Here is a 23401-nt window from a genome sequence, read left to right as displayed (position 1 = left end):
CACCTAATAAAGAAGTCCAAATTGCGGACAAACCATATGGCGGACATAGGTGCTCCCAAAAGCAAAGTTGTAGAGCACATTCAGATGCATCGGTCGATGAAGTTTTGTGTTGATCTGACATATGGTGTGGGAGTTAGGACCTTTTAAATATGACCCTTTTGTTATAGCGCCACCATCTGGCCGACATCTGGCCGATTTTTAGTGCCTGAGTAGTGGGGGCCCATAGGAACCCACCCACCAAATTTGGTTGGTGTACAACTTATGATTTCTGAGCCTCAGACATTTTTGCGGAGAAAGCTTCCACGCCCCAACTAAAAAGTCTAAACGGCGGGCAAACAATATGGCGGACATAGGTGGGGCCAATGGCAAAGTTGTAGAGCACGTTCAGATTCATAGGTCGGTGAAGTTTTGTGTTGATCTAATGTATGGTGTGGGAGTTATGGCCTTTTACGCAAAACCCTTTGTTATAGCGCCACCATCTGGCCGACATAGGTGATTTTTAGTGCCTGAGTAGTGGGGGATCATAGGAACCCACCTGCCAAATTTGGTTGCTCTAGGACTTATGGTTGCTTAGCCTCAGACACTTTTAGCGGAAAAAAATAATAAGAATAATAATAATCCTAACAAATACAATAGGGTTCCACCAGCTTCGCTGCTTGGACCCCTAATAATCCTAACAGATACAATAGGGTTCCACCAGCTTCGCTGCTTGGAGCCCTAATAATCCTAACAGATACAATAGGGTTCCACCAGTTTCGCTGCTTGGACCCCTAATAATCCTAACAGATACAATAGGGTTCCACCAGCTTCGCTGCTTGGACCCCTAATAATCCTAACAGATACAATAGGGTTCCACCAGCTTCGCTGCTTGGACCCCTAATAATAATAATCCTAACAAATACAATAGGGTTCCACCAGCTTCGCTGCTTGGACCCCTAATAATAATAATCCTAACAAAAACAATAGGGTTCCACCAACTTCGCTGCTTGGACCCCTAATAATAATAATAATCCTAACAGATACAATAGGGTTCCACCAGCTTCGCTGCTTGGACCCCTAATAATAATCCTAACAAATACAATAGGGTTCCACCAGCTTCGCTGCTTGGACCCCTAATAAATTGAGCTGTTATAAATAAAGTGAGCTATTGAGAGCTAGCTAGCTAACCTAACTCTACATTATATATTTAGCTAGTTAGTTTACGAACATTATGTCTGAGTTGAACAAATCCAATCAATCGGTTAATCAGATTGTGATAACATGCAGGCTGTTCATTTATTTTTATTTTTTTCCAACATACCAAAGACCTCCCTGGAGACCTGCAGTGGTTCTCTTTCTATTTCTCATTTTACAGACCAATGTTTACCCTTATCTGTCAATAATACCCTGAGCTCCGTCATCACAATGGTGTTTGGTGTGATAACCATCACCATTTACACAAATCTGGGATAAAAACAGACATTATGAATGATACTCCGAAGCAGAATACCAACTTTGGTATTGTCCACTTTTTCCACTGGAATATTTGCACCTTACACTACCCCTTGGTGTTGATCCCAGACCTTAATGAAGGTTTCTCTGTTATTTTCACATAAATTTGTTGTTAAATTGATAAATAAATTCAGTCCATCAATATTCAGTGTATCAGGCAAATACTGCTTCATTCATTCGCTCAAGGTACATAGCATTACATCAAGTAATTGTTTTTATTAATGTGTCAATTAGAAATGCAATTGTATTAGTCATTTGACTGTGTCGTTTGCTATCGGGACCCCTGGAGGATAACACTGATAATTTAAATACAAGTTTAAATCTCTGCAGGTGACATGGTGGAAAGAAACTGATGGTCGTAGTCATAACTCATTGGCCATGCATCAAAATCGCACAAAATTTGTGTTGATTTACCACGTGGTAATTGTTTGCAATATGCCCCACCATGACTGGTTAATGACCAATAAGCAATTTCCCATAGATATCCATTGTCTTTCTATGTTACAGGATTAACATGGCGGTTGGTCACACTTTCTAGGTTTTATGTGCTATTTGCACAAAAGGCATTTAAGAAACACGATGAGTATTACATGTGTCCTTTAGTTTTGGAGAAGTAGGCAGGCTATTAAGACTGTCAGGTATACCTCCCACTGTGGTAATTTTATGATGTATGAGTGCATCTTAACTGGATTTAGGCTACAGGATCAGATATCTTATCTGGGAACTCCCCCTCTGGGCTTGATTGCTATGCCTGAATGTAAAACTTGTGTCCTCTCATTGTCATATGGATGAATAAATTTAGAAATAAATATATACAGAAATAAATGAATCAATTACATAAATACAAAAATATATATAGAAATTAATGAATAAAATATATGAATACCGAAATAAAGGCAGCAATAACCATTTATGTCAGATTTTATCTATTATAATATTTCTGTGTATGTTCATTTTTTTTTTTTTTTTTACATTTTTCTTGCATTTATATTTATTTATTTATTCATTCATTCATTCGTTTATTGGGTCATTTTTAAAATTAATTTATTTTTAATTATGACATTTGTGGTCCTCCATATACAAAAATCCCTCCCTTCACATTGAAATGTTCTCATTTCACAAGAAATGGTTAAGAAACAAAAACAATTGTGTTCTAAGGACAAAATTTAAAGTCAGAGCATTCCAACCAGTCTGTCTCTTAACACAATACATTTTTTCCTGTTGTCTCTCTTTTGCTTCTGTTTTTACTTGGGAGTAAATCTAGTGCTGGCATGAATGGTGTGTCATAAGCAAAGGCCACGTGTTTGAGATAATATTCTCATTCACCCCTGTAAGTCAATAGTGTTTTGGCAAGCTAGTCTATCACAGTTCTATTTAAACATTCCACCATCCCTTCTGACTTTCGATTGTACAGGGAAGTGCATGTTTTTCTTATTCCCAGCTTTTGACAGAGATTCTGCACAACCTCTGCCTTAAACTAACAACTTAATTACTGCAATGATTCTGTGACACCATAGTCACACATAGACATACATAGTCCTCAGAGACACTGTTTCACAGTTTGTACCATTTGATTGGGCAAGGCATACAGGTTCGCAAACTTATAATAATCCTTTACCACCAACGCATACCTGTTCCTTTTTGATGTCAGTGGGAGCTCCAGAATAACAGTGGCCACCCTTTGAAATGAACAGGTTGCTTGTGACGCCCTCGACTGGTGCCAAATGACTCGGGACAGATGATCTACATCTCTGATAGGCAATGCAGTGCTCACACCAGTGTTTAATGTCCCTGAACATGGAGGATATATAGTAGACCTGCCTTGCCTGCTCCCACACATGTTCTGCAGAGCTGATTCTGGACCTTCATGAAAATACTGCAGCACCTCAGGGACCTGTGCGGAGGGAATAACAGTCTGATGAAGCCTCTCCCCTTTGAGTGAGGAGCACACTGACCGACATAGCAGGTTATTTTGCATAGAGAGGCAGGGATATTTGGTCTACAGCTTCCAAAGCCATCGCAGGGACCCTATTATTTCATTGCGAGGCTGCCTCTGTGCCCCACTCTTAACCCTGTCCAGAACTCTGCTGATAGGTGGGTGGGCCAGCTGAAGTTTCTGTAAGTCTGACACATTCAGCACCAATAAATAGCAAAGGACCTGGTCCTCTGATAAACTGTTATTGTACTCACTGTGCCCCCCATTTGTGAAGTTGAGGTTTTCAAAGGGGGCTACAGGAGGCCTTGATTGCCTTATTAAGGTTAATGTCTGAGTGTGAGGTCTGGGGCTCATCATGTTTGCTGTGCAGGTGCATCCCCTTTGTCCATGCATGTTGGGGAGACCGAAGCTGTCTCTCTTCTGCGGGGCAGTGCATCTGCATTACTGTATGCTCAATAACCCAGATAAATGCGGTCAGTTCCAGAATCCATTGAGCTCTTCTTCCATTATGGATTACTGTCAATGGTCATGTGTTGGAGGCCCAGCAGTGGCCTATGATCGGTGATGATTGTGAAGGAACCTACACTAATGAAGTGACTTAAATGGCACACAGCCCACGATATGGCCCAGAGCTGTATCAAAGGTGGACCAATGTCACTCTGTGGGTGTGAGAGTCTGGCTAGCATACACACTTTCCAGCCCCTTCTTTGTCCTATACCAAAATGACTCCTACAGCTGCTTTAGAGGTATCTGCGTAGGCCTTAAACGTGAGGCTGAACTCTGTTAAGGTCAGCACAGGGGCAGAAAAGAGCACCTCTTTTAGGCAAATGCTGCATCACATTCAGCTGTCCATTTGAATGCCACATCTTTCTCCATCACCCGATTAAGAGGAGCTGCATGCCAGGCAAAGTCCCTCTTAGAACGTTTGCAGTACGGTCACAAGCTCTCAAAGGCTCTCACCTCGGTTAGGGTCTGTGGAATAGGCTAGGTTTTAACCTGGTCAGTGTTGCGTGGATGAGGCTGGAGGCTCTGATGAGAAACAATGTCCCCCAAGAAAAAAAAAACATGGTCTCTACCCAGGTGACACTTAGTTGGATTCAGCCTATGACCTGCCGACTGCATTTGGGTGAACACCTCCTCCAAGCTGGACAGATCCTCCTCACAAGAGCAGCTGTAAATCAGTATGTCATCCAGGTACACCATGCAGATGTGCCTGGGGAGCCCCCAGAGGACCAGCTCCATCATGGGTTGGAACATAACAGGTGAGTTGGTGAGGCCAATTGGCATTGACCTGCACTGATAGAGGACCCTCCCTGTGGTGACTGCTGTCTTTTCTCTCTTCTTCTGCCACTTCAACCTGCCAGAATTCTTTAGAAAAGTTCAGGGTACTAAATCACCTGGAACCAGCCAATGCATCTATGGTATCATCCACCCTTGGAAGAGGAGTTTTTCACAGCGATTCTGTTCAGTTGTCTATAATAAATACAAAATCTCCACTCACTATTATTTTTCTGACTAACAAGAGTTGAGACCTGGGGACTATAGGTCTTCTCAGTAACCCTGCCTGCAACTCAGGCTGTTATCTGCCTGTCAATTTCTTCCCTCTTTTTTGATGATGTACGGCTTGTATTCTCCCTGAAGGTACTACATATAGCTTGTGTGCACATATCATTAAGGGGGACATTAAGGAGACATTCTCATTGGTAGCCTGTGGGAGTGGCTTTAACTCTTTGATTCATCCACAAAATACAGTTTCACTTGGTGCAGTCCTCTCTGTGTCATGTCCTGTAAAGCATGGTTCAGCACAGGCTGTGATAACTCCATTTTTCAGATGAATGTGCCACCAGATACTTACTCTTTCCCTGGAGGTTTGGTTCAAAGTAGCCAACAAAGACTAACCCGCCTGTATTCTTAGTTCCGAGAAAATTATAGACAGATGAGAGCATACGCTGAGGGAAAGGAATTTATTTTTATTTTTCCACCAGAGCAACATGGAAGTTCTGACTAAATATCATCAACCCTCTTTCATCCTAACTACGCCGAGCCCACTATTGCGTACAGCCCTTATAAAGAGCAGTTCTCCCCGGCAAAGCAATGTTAATTTCATTAGCAAGATAAAAAATATGCATCGTCAACTTTAATTTCTATGACCAAAATGAAACATTGAGAAAGAAAATATGTCTTTGAAAATAAAAACTGTGACTAAATTTGTTTCTATTTTCATTGACGAGATGTGGGTAAAATGTTAGCTGTGGACTAATGGACATTGAAATTGCGTGAGTTCTTTTATACAAGCATACATGCATCTTGCAAAATCAAAGCAATGCAGTGCATCCTTGTCATTGGTTGAATGCTGCCTGGGTCCTACCCCTCCCCCACTCCCTGAGTGCAGATGCCCAAACATGAAAGTCATGCTCCAAACTAGCTGGCGCATCGACAATGTTATATGATAGCTCAATTGCTTGAAATAATTTAGGAAATATTGGGTAGCATTGTTTTGGAATGCAGCTTGTTTAATTTGTGTGAGCTAAGATAGCCAATATTGTTTCTTGTAACTGATACCAGCAACATTTTGATATCAGTACTTTTAATGGCTGGCCTAGATTTTGCAAGTTTGAATTAATGACTTACAGATAGTGCTTTGCATGTGTGAGTAACTTTGTACATTTGAACATGGTTTTCTTCAGATATCATTTCTTTTTGTACTGTTAATTATGAGTAACTGATAATAGTGATACATATACAGTTGAAGTCCAAAGTTTACATACACAGTAGCCAAATACATTTAAACTCAGTTTATCACAATTCCTGACATTTAATCCTAGTAAACATTCCCTGTCTTAGGTCAGTTAGGATCACGAGTTTATTTTAAGAATGTGAAATGTCAGAATAATAGTAGAGAGAATGATTTATTTCAGCTTTTATTTCTTTCATCACATTCCCAGTGGGTCAGAAGTTTACATACACTATGTTAGTATTTGGTAGCATTGCCTTTAAATTGTTTAACTTGGGTCAAACGTTTTGGGTAGCCTTCCACAAGCTTCTCACAATAAGTTTCTGGAATTTTGGCCCATTCCTCCTGACAGAACTGGTGTAACTGAGTCAGGTTGTAGGCCTCCTTGCTCACACACGCTTTTTCAGTTCTGCCCACAAATGTTCGATTGGATTGAGGTCAGGACTTTGTGATGGCCACTCCAATACCTTGACTTTGTTGTCCTTAAGCCACATGATGCTGCCACCTCCGTGCTTCACGGTCGGCTTGTAAGCCTCACCCTTTTCCTCCAAACATAACGATGGTCATTATGGCCAAACAGTTCAATTTTTGTTTCATCGGACCAGAGGACATTTCTCCAAAAAGTAAGATCTTTGTCCCCATGTGCAGTTGCTAACTGTAGTCTGGCTTTTTTATGGCAGTTTTGGAGTAGTGGCTTCTTCCTTGCTGAGCAGCCTTTCAGGTTATGTCGATATAGGACTCGTTTTACTGTGGATATAGATACTTTTGTACCTGTTCCCTCCAGCATCTTCACAAGGTCCTTTGCTGTTGTTCTGGGATTGATTTGCACTTTTCGCACCAAAGCACGTATATCTCTAGGAGACAGAACGCGTCTCCTTCCTGAGCGGTATGCGGCTGCGTGGTCCCATGGTGTTTATACTTGCGTACTATTGTTTGTACAGACGAACGTGGTACCTTCAGGCGTTTGGAAATTGCTCCCAAGGATGAACCAGACTTGTGGAGGTCCACAATTTTCTTTCTGAGTTTGAAGGTAGGCCTTAAAATACATCCACAGGTACACCTCCAATTGACTCAAATAATGTCAGTTAGCCTATCAGAAGTTTCTAAAGCCATGACATCATTTTCTGGAATTTTCCAAGCTGTTTAAAGGCACAGTCAACTTAGTGTATGTAAACTTCTGACCCACTGGAATTGTGATATAGTGAATTAAAAGTGAAATAGTCAGTCTGTAAACAATTGTTGAAAAAAATACTTTTGTCATGCACAAAGTAGATGTCCTAACTGACTTGCCAACACTACAGTTTGCTAACATGAAATCTGTGGAGTGGTTAAAAATAGCCTACGTTTTAATGACTTCAACCTAAGTGTATGTAAACTTCCGACTTCAACTGTAAATGTAGGCTATGAGAGAGACATGCATACACATGTACAGGCAGGTGACAAATTAAAGGAAAAACTTGAATAAATGAGTGGAGTAAGGATGTTGCTGATTACAAATATATTTGGCCACACTCACATAGTGCTTTCTCTTGTCTGACTGGGGTTAAATGTGTTGTTTTAGCTTGAAACAACAAAGAATGGACAGCATGGGGAACATGAACGGTCAAACGGGAGTAGACTACCATGTTGTGTACTGATAATACAGCTTCTGTTGCAGCAGCTACTGCTTACAAACAGACTGGCAGTCCTCTAGCTACAGATTCAAGTTCTTTGAATAGTTTCCAATTGGTTTATGCTTTTCACCATGCTTCTGGGTCAGACCAGCTGTTATGCATTCATTCTTTTTATCTAAAAAGAGCGCAAAACATTTCTTATAATCAGGGACCCCAAACACAGAGTATTTATCAGAGCCGATTCAATTTCCCTAATTGTCTTCTCAGTTTCAGGTGTCCAATTCAACTTTTCGTTCATTTTTAATTTAGTCCCAAGAGTAATTTCACTCTTACAATGTACAATCACAGACAAGTTCACTATTCAGGTTTGACAAAAACTCACAAATCCCAAAAATCATTTGTTTATTTGTTACAGGTATTCCAAAATTCCTTCTACCTCATTCCGGAGCTAACCCCTGCCCTTCCCGGTTGACACAATGCCCTAGGGACTTTCTTTTTCTTTAGCGATACTTTGTGGCCCTGCTCAGCGAGAAAGGAAAGTAGCAAAAGCGTGTCTTCTTTGCAAGCGTTTTCAAAGGGTGAGCATACCAGCAAATCATCAATATATTGTACCAGAGTGCTTCCGCATTAAAATCTAAAACCCTTCAGATTTTCACTTAGGCATGCAGAGAACAAAGCAGGTGACTCAGTGTAGCCCTGTGACATATGAGTCCACGTCCACCTTTTCCCTTAAGTAAAGTAAATGCAAACCAATGCTGACTAGATTCTGCTACTGGTATACTAAAAATGCATTTGGTAAATCAGAGAAATGAGTAGATTCAGAAGGACACACAGACAGAACAGTAGTAGGGCTAGGGACCACGGGCTCGAGCTTGGACAGCTGCATTTACAGCTCTGAAATCTCAAATCACTAGGTTCCATGCCTTTTTTACAGGAAGAAGAGGGATGTTATAAGGTGAATCAGGACACGGCACAATAATTCCTTCTTTTTTCAATTTTTGTTTTCCAACTAGTGATTTGTGTATTCTTGCCACTCCATATAACGATTCCATACTTAGTGGGCATTGTAGTTCATTAGGTTTTTACTCACTTTTAGATTGCATGTCTACCAGAGTTACTCTTTTTATTGATCCCACATCATACTTGTCCTTTGTCCATTATTTTAATTCTTCGGGTACAATTAAAGATGTACATAATGTAGTAGTAGTTCCTGCATCACGTATGTTTCTCTACTGCGGTTTCTTCGAAATTAGAGTGTGTACTTGTGTTTTGAGGGCGACCACCAGACTCCACTACTCAACTCTTGCTAATCCTTTGTTAACCTCTTGGCGCACACCCCTTGGTCAGCACACTGGTGTGCCTTAATTGTTCAGCTCAGACATTCATTGCTCCTGCAACCAAAGTATGAGTTAAAAACAGAAACGCTTTGTTTTAGTTTCATTAGTAGACGATACACGACAACTATGGCAAATACAGAGTTTTGCAGCGCTACCATTGTCGCTCTGGTCGTTAATTTATCAAGCACCCTCTCCCTTCTGTCTCATCTGCAACTACACCCCCCAACCATGATATAATGGACAATATTGTCTATCTGGGCATTCATTAAAATATTATTTCACCACTCAAAAATCATATTCCGTCATATCAACAAGATAAACGCAATAATAGCCCTAAGATATGCCAATACAGCAGTGAAAACGCTGCTCAGTGAATAACGAAATAAACAAGACAAAGTTTTCAAAAATTATGCCATGTCATTCTACAATCAATATCTGGAACTAAATATTGAATAAATATACAACCTTACCATTGGCTTTACGCGTAGAGACCTTTTGAGACTGAGTGGTCATATATGTGACGGGTGCTGGAGAAAAGGTCCGCAAGTCGCAAATCTTGAAATCGCGCTAGGATGCAAAAAAGGTTTTTAAAATTTTTTTTTTTACTGTTTTTCATATTACGAAAGTTAAAGTGTTGAAGAAGTCACTCAATAGAATAAACAACATTTTTAGGGTCACTAAATACTTATAATTTGTCAGCAAAGTCGGCTTGTTTTAGTGATTCTTACAGCCGGGTTTTGGAGGCGTGAAGGGGTGCAGTTTAATTAGCATGTTTGATTTCGTTGGCTATTGTCACTTCGTTTCGGTCAAGCCACCGCCCATAAATAAAGCCGTGTGGTAGTAGCCTATGTTTGTTTACTGTGTGAGGTTGCTAAAATGGCGGACGCTCAATCAGTAGGTGAGAGTATAAGCTTTCTAACAATGTATAACATGTCTAATTTTGCTTTTGGAATAGCGTTTTATAGGTTAGCGTAAGCAAACATTTTCTTACCATGGCATTCGCTCTATATGGTAGCATTAAAAGACGTTGCACCTAACGAAACGTTGTCAACGATTTTTCGTAATTCCTTGGAAAATACCATTATTATTGAGGACTTCTGGGCATAGCTAAGCCATATGTTTGCTGATAGACCTATCTGACATCGTTTTCTGGAGCAAAACAGAAGCGGATATAACTGGCATTGATTTACTGTCTCTGTCTCCATCTACTGAACATAGATAAGATTTCATCATTGCTATGTAAGTATTAGGCTACTGCTCAAAATATTTCGGTTATTACGTTATTTTTGAAATTGAGTGTCTTTAAATAGGTTAGTGGTATTATGTAATGTGGATATTTCACACTGTAATGTAAGCGTTAGTTAGTAGTGTAATGGTTTTTGTGACGCATACAACAGTGATGAGGAGAGTGTTGAAACATTGCCAAAACGTGGTGGACGGCTGAAAAATGTTTTTATATCGTCCCATTCCCATACAAGAAAACATAGGAGTGTACAGAGTATAGAAATAGGCTACATACAAGAGTTAATTATTACACATTTAGGTACTGTGCAGCATTGTGTGACTATATGTTTGCATTATGTTTAAATTATATCTATGTTTCATCTTAAACCTTCATAAGGGGCTCATATGCTTTACAATGGACAAAAAGCATTATATTCCTTTTTGGAGAGATTTTGGATTTGTTTCTGGACCCTTAGCTGTTTTAGACCAGTGTTAATAATTTAGACATTGTGGGTAGATTTGGAGATGCTGGGTACACTGCTTAGTTTTTGCTTCATAGATCTTTAGTAGTTCTACATATCCACCCTTAGATTTTATGAACTTGTGGTCAAGAAGTTTTTGATCCGGGACATGTATACTTTAACGCGCAATCTCCCAGTATTTCATTGCGAACTAAAAAAGGAGCAAATTCATTTGAGATTTTTTGAGTTGACCATTGCATTTGTGGCACTTTATTTCTTACAAAATTATGAATATAAAGTAATCTAAGCTAGTATTATAAATGGTACAAATGTATTGCTTCATTTAGGACATTTTTCTAGTCTCTGTGGTGTTCACATCTGGAGTTATAAAGCTTTAAATAGGGTAACCCCTAAATGGGCAAGGATTTACAGGTACTCTAGTGGGGGAGTGGTTGGGGTGGAGTTAACTAGCTATTGTTCCCACCCATTATCTCCCTGTGAGAAGTGTGAAAAGTTCAAGATCTTTCTAGGGGATTTTCTCTGCTACTTGATTTTAGGAGTACCAACATTCAAATAAGCATATCTTCTTCAACTATTTTGACCTTGCCCTACTTGCGGACCAAAACACCAGCACCTGTCACATATTGGCTTGGACAATCCGTTTGTGAAATATACGCACATTTGTGACGCCTGGGTACCTTCCAAAATAGCTTTGTGTAATACCACACGTGTTGTTTATGGCGTTGTCGCCCTTTTTTTGTATAATCTGGCTTGATTGACAATTAATTTATTCAGTAGGTGACAGTATAAGCTTTCTAACGGTGTATAATGTCTAGTTTTGCTTTTGGAATAACGTTTTATAGCTCAGCGTAACAGAAAGCTTTCTCATCATCGCATTCACTTAAAAGTTTACATACACCTAGGCTAAAGACATTCAAACTCAATTTTCACAATTCCACACATTTCATGTTACTATACATTTCCTGTATTAAGTCAATTTGGGTATTTACTTTATTTCCATAAGAGGCAATTTAAAAATAATAGCTAAGAGACAGATTTATTTCAGCTTTTATGTATTATATCAGTTTTTCACTGGGTCAAAAGTTTACATACACTTTGTTAGTATTTGGTGGCATTGCCTTTTAATTGCTTAACTTGAATCAAACTCTTGGGGTAGCCTTCCAGAAGCTTCTCACAATATTTTGCTGGCCCATTCCTCCTGACAAAACTGGTGTAACTTAGTGAGGTTTGTGGGCCTCCTTGCTTGGACATGCTTTTTCAGTTCAGTCCACAAATTTTCTATGGGATTTCAGGCCATGGCAATGTAGGATTCTCTTAATGGTGGATGAAGATATGTTGGTACCTGATGCCTCCAACTCCTTCGCCAGTTCCTTTGTTGTTGTCTTTAGGTTCAGTTGAACCTTTTGGACCAAAGTTCGTTCAGCCCCGGGAGTTAATTTGTGCCTCCTTCCTGAATGATGCAGTGTCTGTCTGGTCCCAAGATTTTTATATTTGCATACCAGGGTTTCCCCCAGAAAAGTTGTTAGGCTCAGTGGCAAGTATCTTTTGACAGGGCCCGGCGTGGGCCGGTGGCCAAGTGTCTTTTTTGACGGGGGCCCGGCGCGGGCCAGCGACAGACTGATGGTAGCATGAAGGTAGGGCCCTATAGTTTCTGTGATAACAGAATCACGGACGGAATCGCGGAATTGAGAATTTAAAAAAGCTATAACACAGATTCCATAGGGCCCTACATTAAGTCAGTGCTAAAAGCTGACTGGAGATTTGAAAATATGACTACGTAATGTGAATGTTGTTATAAATAAGTCATTTATTCAACACACATTTACAGCATAGCAGAGTCTTACAAAGAATCTTTCAACAATGCACAGTCTTGGAATGCTGTGTTTTCAACAACAACAAAAGAAATTAAATTAAAGTGACAATCTCAAAGATTTCAGTTTCGTTCTCTATGGTGGTGCCAATGGCAAGAAGCGGTAATTGCAGGTGTGTTTTTGGACCTCACTTCCCATAGATCCAACCGGATCCAACCAGTGTCGCCTGTGTGACGTCAGTCAGTTGGCACGCCAACTATAACACTTACTATTTACTGAATAAAAAACGGTTGTTATAAAAGTAACGTTATGTACATACTCATTCGTTGTCTAACATTAGGCTAACTCAAGATGTCTTTACACTGCCGAGCCGGGTTAAAATACCGTAGCAAACCTGGGGTAGAATTAGTGATGATCAATTTCTGCAAACGTTCTTTATCCACCTTTTGCCCGGTATGAACATCTTTACACTGCAGAGAAGAATTTGCGGGATTCGCTGTGGCTCGTGCAATTATGTATCTCGTGCACAATAAGCAGTCTTCTTCGTGAATGATTGTTCTGTGGTATTTTTGAAACAACTGCCTTGCAAAATGTTACCCCTGGTGTTTCTGGTTTTGATAGCTAAACTGTTCGAGAATAAAGCTGAGCTTGGTGTTAAATTATCAATCGGAACAAGACGAATAAAACAAAAACAAAGGAGATTTCATCAAAAAGGGCATAAAGGCTGAAGGAACATATGAGGAAGGGTAATAAAATAATAACAATGCTAATCCATACTGCCGTATTCTTTTATTTAGTTTTCTCCTGCATGACGTGTTCAGAAATCAGACCCGGCTCTGCTCCACATACCCCGGCTTTATTCCGATCATTATAATATATTGATGAACTCGATGGCAATGTAAATAACGGTAACGTTAAGGCCAGTTCAGATCAATGATTCGCAACGAGGCAAAACGGTTTTAGAATGTTGCAGAGGAAACATACAAGAGTTAATTATTACACATTTATGATTGAATGAATGAATATAGTTTATTTCGGTCACACATTATGAGGAACAAAATTTGACAAAAGTTGTGTGGATATGCAACAGACAATACATCATCATACATGTTTACACTAATCCATTTCACACAATAAAATTCACACAATCATTTAGGTACTGTACTGCATTGTGTGACAAAGTTTTTGCATTATTTTTTATTTTGATATCAATGTTTCATCTTAAACCTCTGTAAGGGGCTCATTTATATGCTTTATAATGGACAAAAGGCATTTTATTCTTTTTTGGAGAGATTTTGGATGTTTCTGGACCCCTAGATATTTTAGACCACTGTACCGATGGAAAGCTTGTAATTCCCACTTGAATATGATGCAACAGTGAGTTTCTTGAGTCAAGCCAGTTGATTTGTAGTGAAATACGTTTATATGTTGTTATTTACAACAATACAGAATTTAGACATGTTGGACGCTGAGTACACTGCTTAATTTTTGCTTCATAGATCTGTATTAGTTCTACATATCCACCCATAGAACTTGTGGTCAAGGAGTTTTTGATCCAGGACATGGTTTAACCTGCTGTTTATATGCAATCTCTCAGTATTTCATTGCAAACTAAAAAAGAGCAAATTCATTTTTGATTTTTGCACTTTATTCTTTCCAGAATTATGAATATAAACTAATCTGCATTAGTATTGTAAATGGTACAAAGGTCTTGCATCATTTAAGCCATTTTTCAAGTCTCTGTGCTGTTCACATCTGTAGTTATAAAGCTTTAAATAGGGTACCCCCTAAATGGGCAAGGATTGACCAGATTTGTCATTTGCGCTATGGGGTTAATATCATTTGCCTTACCCATTTTCCTAATTCCGCCCATTCCAAATTAATTGTCCCTAATGAAATATGGGGGACAACTTCATGTGGATCCCCATTGCACAAAAACAATTGTTTTTTGCTTGATGTTGTCACTCCTGTGTGTACTAAAAATTAAACAATTTCTTACCTGACACCCAGATGCCAAGGAAAGGTGGAAGCGAATGGCTTCTTGTTATTTGTTGATATTGTGCATGTGTTGTCATGTGTATTGCCCTCTCCCCTCAGACCTCATTCTATTATGTCCCAAACTGTTTTTCTTTCCCAGGATAGTGGTGGTGATGGTGGTACTTGCCATTGTCCGCCCTGATTGTTTCTCCTCTGAGGACAGTTCCTGGTATTATGTCCTCTCTGTGGTCAAGTGTAACTGGCACAGCCTTCACTTGGTTCTTGCATCTGTATATTCTAATATTTAATTTTTTTTTTTAATTTAAAATTTTAATTTTACTTTTATTTTTTTATTAAGGATAAGACTACACTTAAATCCTTTTCAGGGAAGACTACACTTTAACCCCTTTATCAGAGAAGACTACACTTAACTCTGACATTTTGTTTGAGTACTCAGTTACCTTACGCTCAATTACTTGTGACTAGGGCTGCCACTAACGACTATTTTTCTATCGATTAATCTATCGACTATTTTACCGATTAGTTGATTAATCTAAGTGATTAATTTTCCTCCAATTTAAGTTCATTTTATTTTGACAACAACAAACTATCATTTTTCATGTCATTGTATGATGCAGCACAAAACAAAATGTAAACAAAGGTTTACATATTAAAGTGCAAAACTGTAGGTTTAAACTGGCAACTCCAACAAGATAAAAATAAATAAAAAAGGGCTTATTATTTAAGTCAGTAGTGCAACTCCAAAATAAATCCAAGTTTCTGTTAAATCCCTTATCAAAGTAAAAATTTTAGGTCTGCATACTAAACAAAGTGCAGCATGTTTAGAGTGTAAGAGACAATGGTGTCCAGCTCATCAGATATTGGAATCAAATGTCTGTTAGACATGTGTGCTCTAATGTAAGAATGTCAACACATGTTCTGGACTTACAGTAGGCTAGCTCTTTTCTTGGAAACTTTTCACTACTAACTAACACTTACATTACAGTGTGAAATATCCACATTATATAATACCACTGACCTATTTAAAGACACTCAATTTGAAGAATAACGTATACAACTGAAATATTTTGAGCAGTAATACTTACATAGCAATGATGAAATTGTATCTGTGTTCAGTAGGCAGAGACAGAGACAGTAAATCAATGACAGTTCTATCCACTTATGTTTTGCTCCAGAAAATGATGTCAGATAGGTCTATCAGCAAACATATGGCTTAGCTATGCCCAGAAGTCCTCAATAATAATAGTATTTTCTAAGAAATTACAAGAAATTGTTTTTCGTTAGGTGCAGCGTCTTTTACTGCTACCACAGAGTGACTGCGTAAGTGAATGTGATGATAAGAAAATGTTCAGTTACGCTGACCTAAAAAACGCTATTCCAAAAGCAAAATTTGACATGTTATACATCGTTAGAAAGCTTATACTCTCACCTACTGAATAAATGAACTGTCAATCAAGCCAGACTAAGTACTAAAAAGGGCGACAATGCTGTAAACAACACGTGTGGTATTACGCACAGCTATTTTTGGAAACGAGTCGGACTCTGTTGCAGCCGCGATGATTTTTTAAAAACTGTAGTGTTGACTGGAGCCGACCAATGGCTGAAGCCAAAACCGACTGAGGTTACGTAGCAATTATGTAGTGATATTGAAGACAAACATTTTTTTTTTTTTAAACGATGTGTCTCAAACTTCCGTTCACAAGTTCTGCCTCTTATATCTTTTTGTAAGCTATCTTTTTATGAGGTAATTTGCAAGGCATGGCACTTTCTTACTCCCCCTCCCATACCAACTCTCTGTTTTCCTGAGAACCTTTTTGCTTCATCCCAGAAACCCTGACGAAGTGTCTAGGTTCGTGGCACTTCAAGGCGGGGGAGGGTGTTCTTATTCTCCCTTCGCATACCATCTTGTTTCGTACAGCTTATCTTCATTTGTCGTCATACACAATACATGCAGTATTCAATATAAATATGTAGGCTAATGATTAGGACATGACATTTTGCAAGCAATGGTCATACATATACCACCTGATTATATGATTATAGCAAAGGTACTTTTAACTATGAATTTGCCTCCATTTACAAAGTATCCCTCAAGTCATGTTTACATATTCGTGACCTTCTCAGACCCCTGTGTCAAGCCTCTTGTCTCCCCTTTTTTACCAAAAATTATTGCAGTTTAAACTTGGTGGTACACCCAGATTGTCATCTTAGCTCATCCACATTCCTTCCTCCTCGAAGGTCATTCCTTCCCAGTACCTTTCCATTTTGCACACTTACATACACAGTTACATACATAGATTTGTTATAAACACATAAATATAGTAAAACACAGTAAGCAAGCTTGTTTTCTGTCACACTCCCCAAATGTTTTCTCCTCCCAAATTTGCCCAATATTATTCCGATTCAGATCTATCCTATCTCTTTGATATGATTTGCTCAGAAGTCAGCACCAAGTTGCTCAATTAGACACACACACCTGCAGAGAGACAGCAAGTGAGAGTTTCCCTTAATACTAGATAGGCCAGAGCAACGCCAAAGGGCTTTGGGGACTTAAAATAACTCCAATGCCTTAAAAATGCTATATCCACCTCCTTTCACAACCTTCCTAAATATTTGGTCTTAAACTAACTGGGTTTTTAGAATTCTAAAAAATCAGCTCAGTCAAGAAATACCGGCAGTTTGTACCATTTTCTTCACAACCCCCCGACAATAGACAACAGGTGTTTTTACCCAGGTGTAAACGTGTTGCTGTCTACTCCAGCACGCTGTTCAGCAACTGAATAACGAGCGCTTTGATACAAGTTTCCCAGTCAAGCGCTGTCATAACTTCGCACATATAATCACACAAAATTCATTCACTGCAGTCATCTGATAAAACCTTTAGGGTTGGGATGAATATTTGTGGACACTGTAATTTTCTAAATGATTGGCTTAGAACTACCATTAGGAGATAACGCCACCAACATATTTTCAGGTTTTCTCTGAAACTGAGACTTTGAATGAACTGAATAGAGCAGCTACATGACAACTGCATAACCGATTTGTGTGCGTGCAGTCCTAGAAAACTACCAAAGCTTCATGCTGTCTGTGGAATTGATGAGAGGAGAACGACAGTGTGCTATGTAAAAGCACACTCCAAAGAGAAGGGAGGGAGAAATGTTCTGAATTCGTTTTGACCGAAGAAATTACTTTTTTTTTTTTTTTTTTTGAACTGCAATTTCTTTAACTACTTTCCATTCCATTTCCATTTAGTGTTTTGTCATGCACATTTTAGCGCTTTTCTCTGTGTTTCTATATACATTTCCTTTAGCCTATATTACAAAACCACTATAATTTATAAATACTAACTTTGAAATTTTTCTTCGGCTTTTTATTTCAGACTCTAAAAAGGTACATAGCAAGTTTAGCAACTTAAATTGATTGAGTTATGTCAAGAAAATAGAAATCATATATTACAGTAATACGTCTGATGCTGATGCCAGCTCATGTGCAGGAGCTTGTCTTCACAAAATACAGCTTGGAGAAATTTGAGTAAGAGCATAATAGCTGAAGATGTATTCCACCGATGTTTTATTTAATTTACCCAGGTATATGCAAATGAAACATACAGGTGAAGTGGGGCTTCAACAAAGAGGGGAGAAAAAGTATTTACAAACAAAAAACTACAAAACGTGTTAATCTTAAATTCTGTAGTTTTTATTTCATTAGGAGTTCCTAGCATAGTAGTAGTTCATAATGAAGATGAGGAACTATTTTTTGAATTATAAAATAATTTTATCAGTTTATAATTGACTTTAGTGTCTCTCAGGTAGGGGTGGTGGTGGAGTTCATGCAGTTCATATTCTGCAGTTCAGAGTAAGGATGAGTAACCATGTTTTGATTTATAAAAACATTTACCTATGTTTGAAACTTAATTTCACTGTTTACCTCAGTGTTATAAAAGTCTGTTATGGCTATATAGTATATGGTTATTGTTTGTTAAACACAGCTTTAAAAAGTAAACTACTGTACCTGTTGTTAAACTGCATTATTATTGATGTCATTGTAAACCATGACTTTAATGCCTGAATATCTCAACAATAGCAGAGGCAGTGATTATAATGGTAAAAGTCAGAGATTTTTGGCATTTTATACAGTGCACTTCCAGTTTAACCACTCCCACTTCTGGGTTTTTTTCCCACGCAAGAACTGGCGCCGTGGGCTATGCGTGGTAAATTGTGGTCACTCACTCACTCACGGACAGCCTTTGAGGGAGGTTTGGTGGGATGCATGCGCAGGTGGTTCTTCGTTTAGTAGGACGTATGCGCAGGTGGTATGGCACAACATTTTTAAGCGCAGCTTTATCGCCTAACGTTACTTTAGCTAACCCTAACATGTTCGCGGTTCGCCTACTTTAGCTAACCTAGTTAGCGCGTACGGATCGCCTACTTTAGTTAACCTAATTAGCGCCTACAGATGCTATCCTGCACGCATGAGTAGGAGCTAAGGACACACAGCTACAACCACCGATACAGATGTATGGCACATGGAGGACAACAAATAACGTTACAGAGGTGAGGACGTGCCATAGCTAGCTAGCTATATAGTACGGAGGGCAAAACAGTGCTTTAGAATGTCGCCAGCAGTGTATGCGCGTGAGCTCGCCAGCACATTTCTCATAGCAATGGTAGTTTGTAGCCTTTTTTTAGTTCATTACAGTGGTGGTACAAGTGACAAGAAGTAAGTGCTACTGTGCCTTTATTGATCACCGTACAGGGTTAATGTAAAGTAGGTAGCACAATCTGACAGCACTAACCCATAAAAATGTACTGTGAATGTTACTTGTTCAATTGAACGGTAAATGTGGAGCGGTAAATGTGAAAAACATTTGATTACAGTCAGCGGCACTGAAATTTTCTGTCACACCCTCAATAAACGGCAAAACTCCCAGTAGAAGATTGAATTAAATCTTTTAATGTTATATATTTTCTGAAACGTTATCGATTCCGCTTGGCCACAGTGAGTGAAACTAAGCGATCTGAGCGTATAGTTTCCATGTAAATTACGTCAAACGGATTCAGCCTTGTTGTTTGGTACCTAAACTTAACAGCACAGTCTTTGCCGTTATCATGATTCTAGCATGTAGTGTCTATTTTCAACAAACTGCCATATATGAGCGTGTAAAATCAATCAAAAAATATAGTTCGGCAATTTGCGCCGTGGGTCTGGGCGGTTTCGTGCTTGTTTAATTAATTTTTTGGTTGAACAAATATAGATACAAATACAAATCTACCTCCACCCCTAGAGTGGAAAAACATAATGAATGCAGATGCTTATTTAAAGGTGTACTGCATGATACAATTAAGCAGTTAACATTTTATCATGCTCTGTGGCATGTATAAAAATCAAGATGCCAAGAGGAAAAGATCTATGTGACTTTAAAAGATTGTTCATTATTGGGGCACGAATGGCAGGAGCTTCAGTCACAAAGACTGCTCAGCTGGCTAGTGTTTCAATAGGAACAGAGACATCTGCATTTAGATCAATGGGAAAGACGTCAGACAGTGATGCTTAGTGCATGTGCATGCATTAGTTCTATAACAGAAGAGCAGTTCTTCCTCAGGTGACTGAGAATTTCAATACAGGAAGTGATCAGACTCAGCAAGAACAGTCCGTCGACAACTACAGTGAGGGGGTCCGGTGGCTCTGTTATGCTGGGGCATTTTCCTGCCATGGTTTGGGTCCACTTGTCCCCTTAGAGGAAACGGCCACTGCAAATCAATAGAAAGTTATTCAGAGTGATCACCTTTATCCTATGATGAAACATTTCTATCCTGATGGGAGTGGTCTCTTCCAGGATGACAGGGCATGAGGGGCCCCTGAATGAGTATGAAGATTGTGTGAAGCATGTGTTTTAGCCTTCACAGTCACCAGATCTCAACCCAATTGAACACCTATGGGAGAGACTTGCAGAATCTATGCCAATGTGCATTGATGCTGTTCTGGTCACTCGTGGTGGCCCAACACCTTACTAAGGCACTTTATGTTGGTTTTTCCTTAAACTTGTCACCCGTCTGTACATGCAAACATATATACATTAAAGCGCAAAGAAACACATAGGCATGGAATGTGTCATTTTTTCCTTTACCGTGAATGACAAATGAATAAAAGTGATACCCCTGCTAAAACAACTTTTTTCATACCTAAACTGGTAACATTAAAGAAATTTTTTATTGAAAGCCACGTCCTATTGCTTGAATCCATATTGGTAAAATGCAGTCACACTTTAACTGCTGAGTTTAACGTTAGCTAGCTTGCTAATGATTCAAGTGAGTGTATAATGTTAGTGCAGTTGGTGCCAAAATTAAGCAAAAATTAAGAAATCTGAGTTGCGAATTGCTGGAGATTCTATAGGGCTAACTCTAATTTCACATGCCATTTGTAGGGTAGGTACAGTAGCCTAGTTAAAAAGTAGTTATCAGTAGAAGCACCCCAGCGGTCAGTTGCCCCTGGCTCGGCAAAGCCTGCAATAGTATTCAAAAGTTTTAGGGCCTAACTTGTAGTTATGTTGCCGTCTGAGTCGTTTGGTACCAAAACCCCATAGAAGGCACTGGTTTTAATATGAGCGGTAACTTTACCTACCAGACCAAATCACAATGCAGATTTCAGAGCTTAATTTTACTGCTGTCTACACTGACGTTGTACGCTCACTCGGTCGACTCATTCTCAAGCTAGCTAGCATTAGCTTTTTCAGTAATGGGCTTGATTATGATGGTGGTATTATGCTATGTTTGGTTATTTTCTCTTATGACATTATGATGATGTGTAATACATTGTATATGGTATTACATTATGTTGCTCATGGCAGTTGAATTTTGTCTGTAGGATTAATAAAATGTCTGTAATTTATCTGTGTCCATCTGTCTTATCTCATGGGTATTGTATGTATTGCCGTTTGACATACCGAACTGATGGGGAAAAAAAACGTAATTTCTCCAAAACGAAAAGTGGAAAAATGTATAACCGAAGCCCATAAAACATACAATATTGTTTAATTATCTGGAAGCCTCCCATGATTCTTTGTCATAAAATTTAAAGTTTAATTTCCAATGCAAATGTAAGTCAGGAAAAAATACTTCTTGAACCTGCAGCTTCTTGCCTTGAAAATGTACCAATGAAAATGTAGGGGAGCAGTACGCCTAAAATTTTCATTGGGCAAGCACACAACTTACTCTTATTGGTTTATGACTTTTGCCGGTGTGTTTTCTTTGAAATCCGAGAGCAAGGAGAGTGAATTTTGAGCGAGGACACAGAGATGTTCGTGAGAGCAAGGGATGAATTAGAACATGTGAAAATACTCTCCAAGTGAGAGAACCACAAATTTATGTGAGATCAGAGTATATTTGAGCGCTTGCATACTGTTTTGAGTGAGAGCAGGGTAGATTTGAGGGTGCACATATACTTTTGTGCGCCCCCTGCATGAAAGCTGAAGGAACAATGTTCTTGCAATTAATTACCCTGCTCTTGAAAATTGGCAGTAAAACAACACCAAATCTGGTGGTCTTCTTAGAGTCGCAATGCAGCTCACTGCTCTTAAATTTATACTGTGCACAGTCAAATGCTTCAGTAAATTTGCAGTGTTGCTGGTCTTTGTAGTGATTCCTATTGGAACATGCATTATTGGCATTCCGGTAAAATGGTGCTATACTTTTATCTCTTTTGAGACACAACACTTTTGGAAACCCTAACATTAACCCCATCTAGAGGAGTAACATTGTTTTTTTCTGTATGCCTATGACAAATTAGCTCGGTAGATCTTGGAATAAGCCTGCTTAGACCCCCATCACCAGTCTAGATGTTAGAACAAGCATTCTTATTGAGTCACTGAGACTGGTGAGATTACTACTTAGGTATGGAAACGTTTTGTTTTAGGTATTGAAACCTAAAGCAACATTCCATTTTGTTAACTCTTGTATCTGTGCGATATCCTTACCTTTAGGTGCAAGAACAGTGCAGCAGCACTGCATCGATGGAAGTCGGGAGAGACAGGCTGGGAAACAGATATCCAGCTCAGGTAAGGATATTACACAAATAAGTGTAATGTCCTTACAGATTTAAATGTTGCTTTAAGAGTTTCAACAGCCATCACTATATTATATCTGTTGAAATTCCAGCAAACCTGGTACAACTTGTCAACTTCCAATAACTTTATGGGCCTATTTGAATTAGTTTGAAGAGAGGAAACATCAACTATATCGCGTAGTCCCAGGGCTTGTGAAGAAGGGTAGGAAATTACTTTTATGTTGTTATTAGATATAATGTGACTGAAACTAGACTGTAAATTTAATTAGATTTCTACCAATAAAACAAAGAAGGATAAAAATGACTAATTACTTGTTATTAAAACTAATATGCATTTTCATCTCAGTGCTAAGACTTAATCTAAAATTGCTGCCAAAATTAGTACTGCCAGAAAGGACAAACATTATATATTGTGGGTGAACACAATGAAACACATTTAGTAGCTCATAGCATCTATAAGAATGACAACAATAACAGTGATATTATAGGGCTTGTTATATACCATGCTCAAAACACTTTCCCGATAAAACAATGATGTCCGCATAAATTCCTTGGAAAAAATACTCTGAAGAGAAAAGAATTTTAGCTTATTTTTCTGAGATTATTTATTTATTTATCTTTATTCTTTATTTGTCTTCATCTGAAAATGTGATTCAAAATCAAAAATTTTCCCCTTAAAGAAATAATGGGTATTATGTAGGTTTAATATAGGCT

The 23401-nt window shown here is 38.8% G+C and overlaps 1 protein-coding gene across 9 annotated transcripts in view; it reads left to right on the top strand.

Annotated features, from left to right (window-relative positions):
• LOC135254964 (afadin-like) overlaps positions 1-23401 on the top strand; it is a 197425-nt gene that overhangs the window by 32829 nt on the left and 141195 nt on the right. For 7 of the 9 annotated variants that reach the window (XM_064335648.1, XM_064335635.1, XM_064335617.1 and 4 more), the window contains one exon: positions 22605-22679. The exons of the other annotated variants lie outside the window; for them this stretch is intronic. In XM_064335648.1, coding sequence (XP_064191718.1) covers positions 22605-22679 — 75 coding nt within the window. The remainder of the gene's footprint in view (positions 1-22604; positions 22680-23401) is intronic. 9 annotated transcript variants of the gene reach the window in all.

The sequence above is a fragment of the Anguilla rostrata genome, chromosome 1, assembly GCF_018555375.3.
Source record: "Anguilla rostrata isolate EN2019 chromosome 1, ASM1855537v3, whole genome shotgun sequence".
Lineage (NCBI taxonomy): Eukaryota > Metazoa > Chordata > Actinopteri > Anguilliformes > Anguillidae > Anguilla > Anguilla rostrata.
The sequence above is the reverse complement of the archived record's forward strand: the minus strand, read 5'-3'. Positions and strand labels throughout refer to the sequence as shown.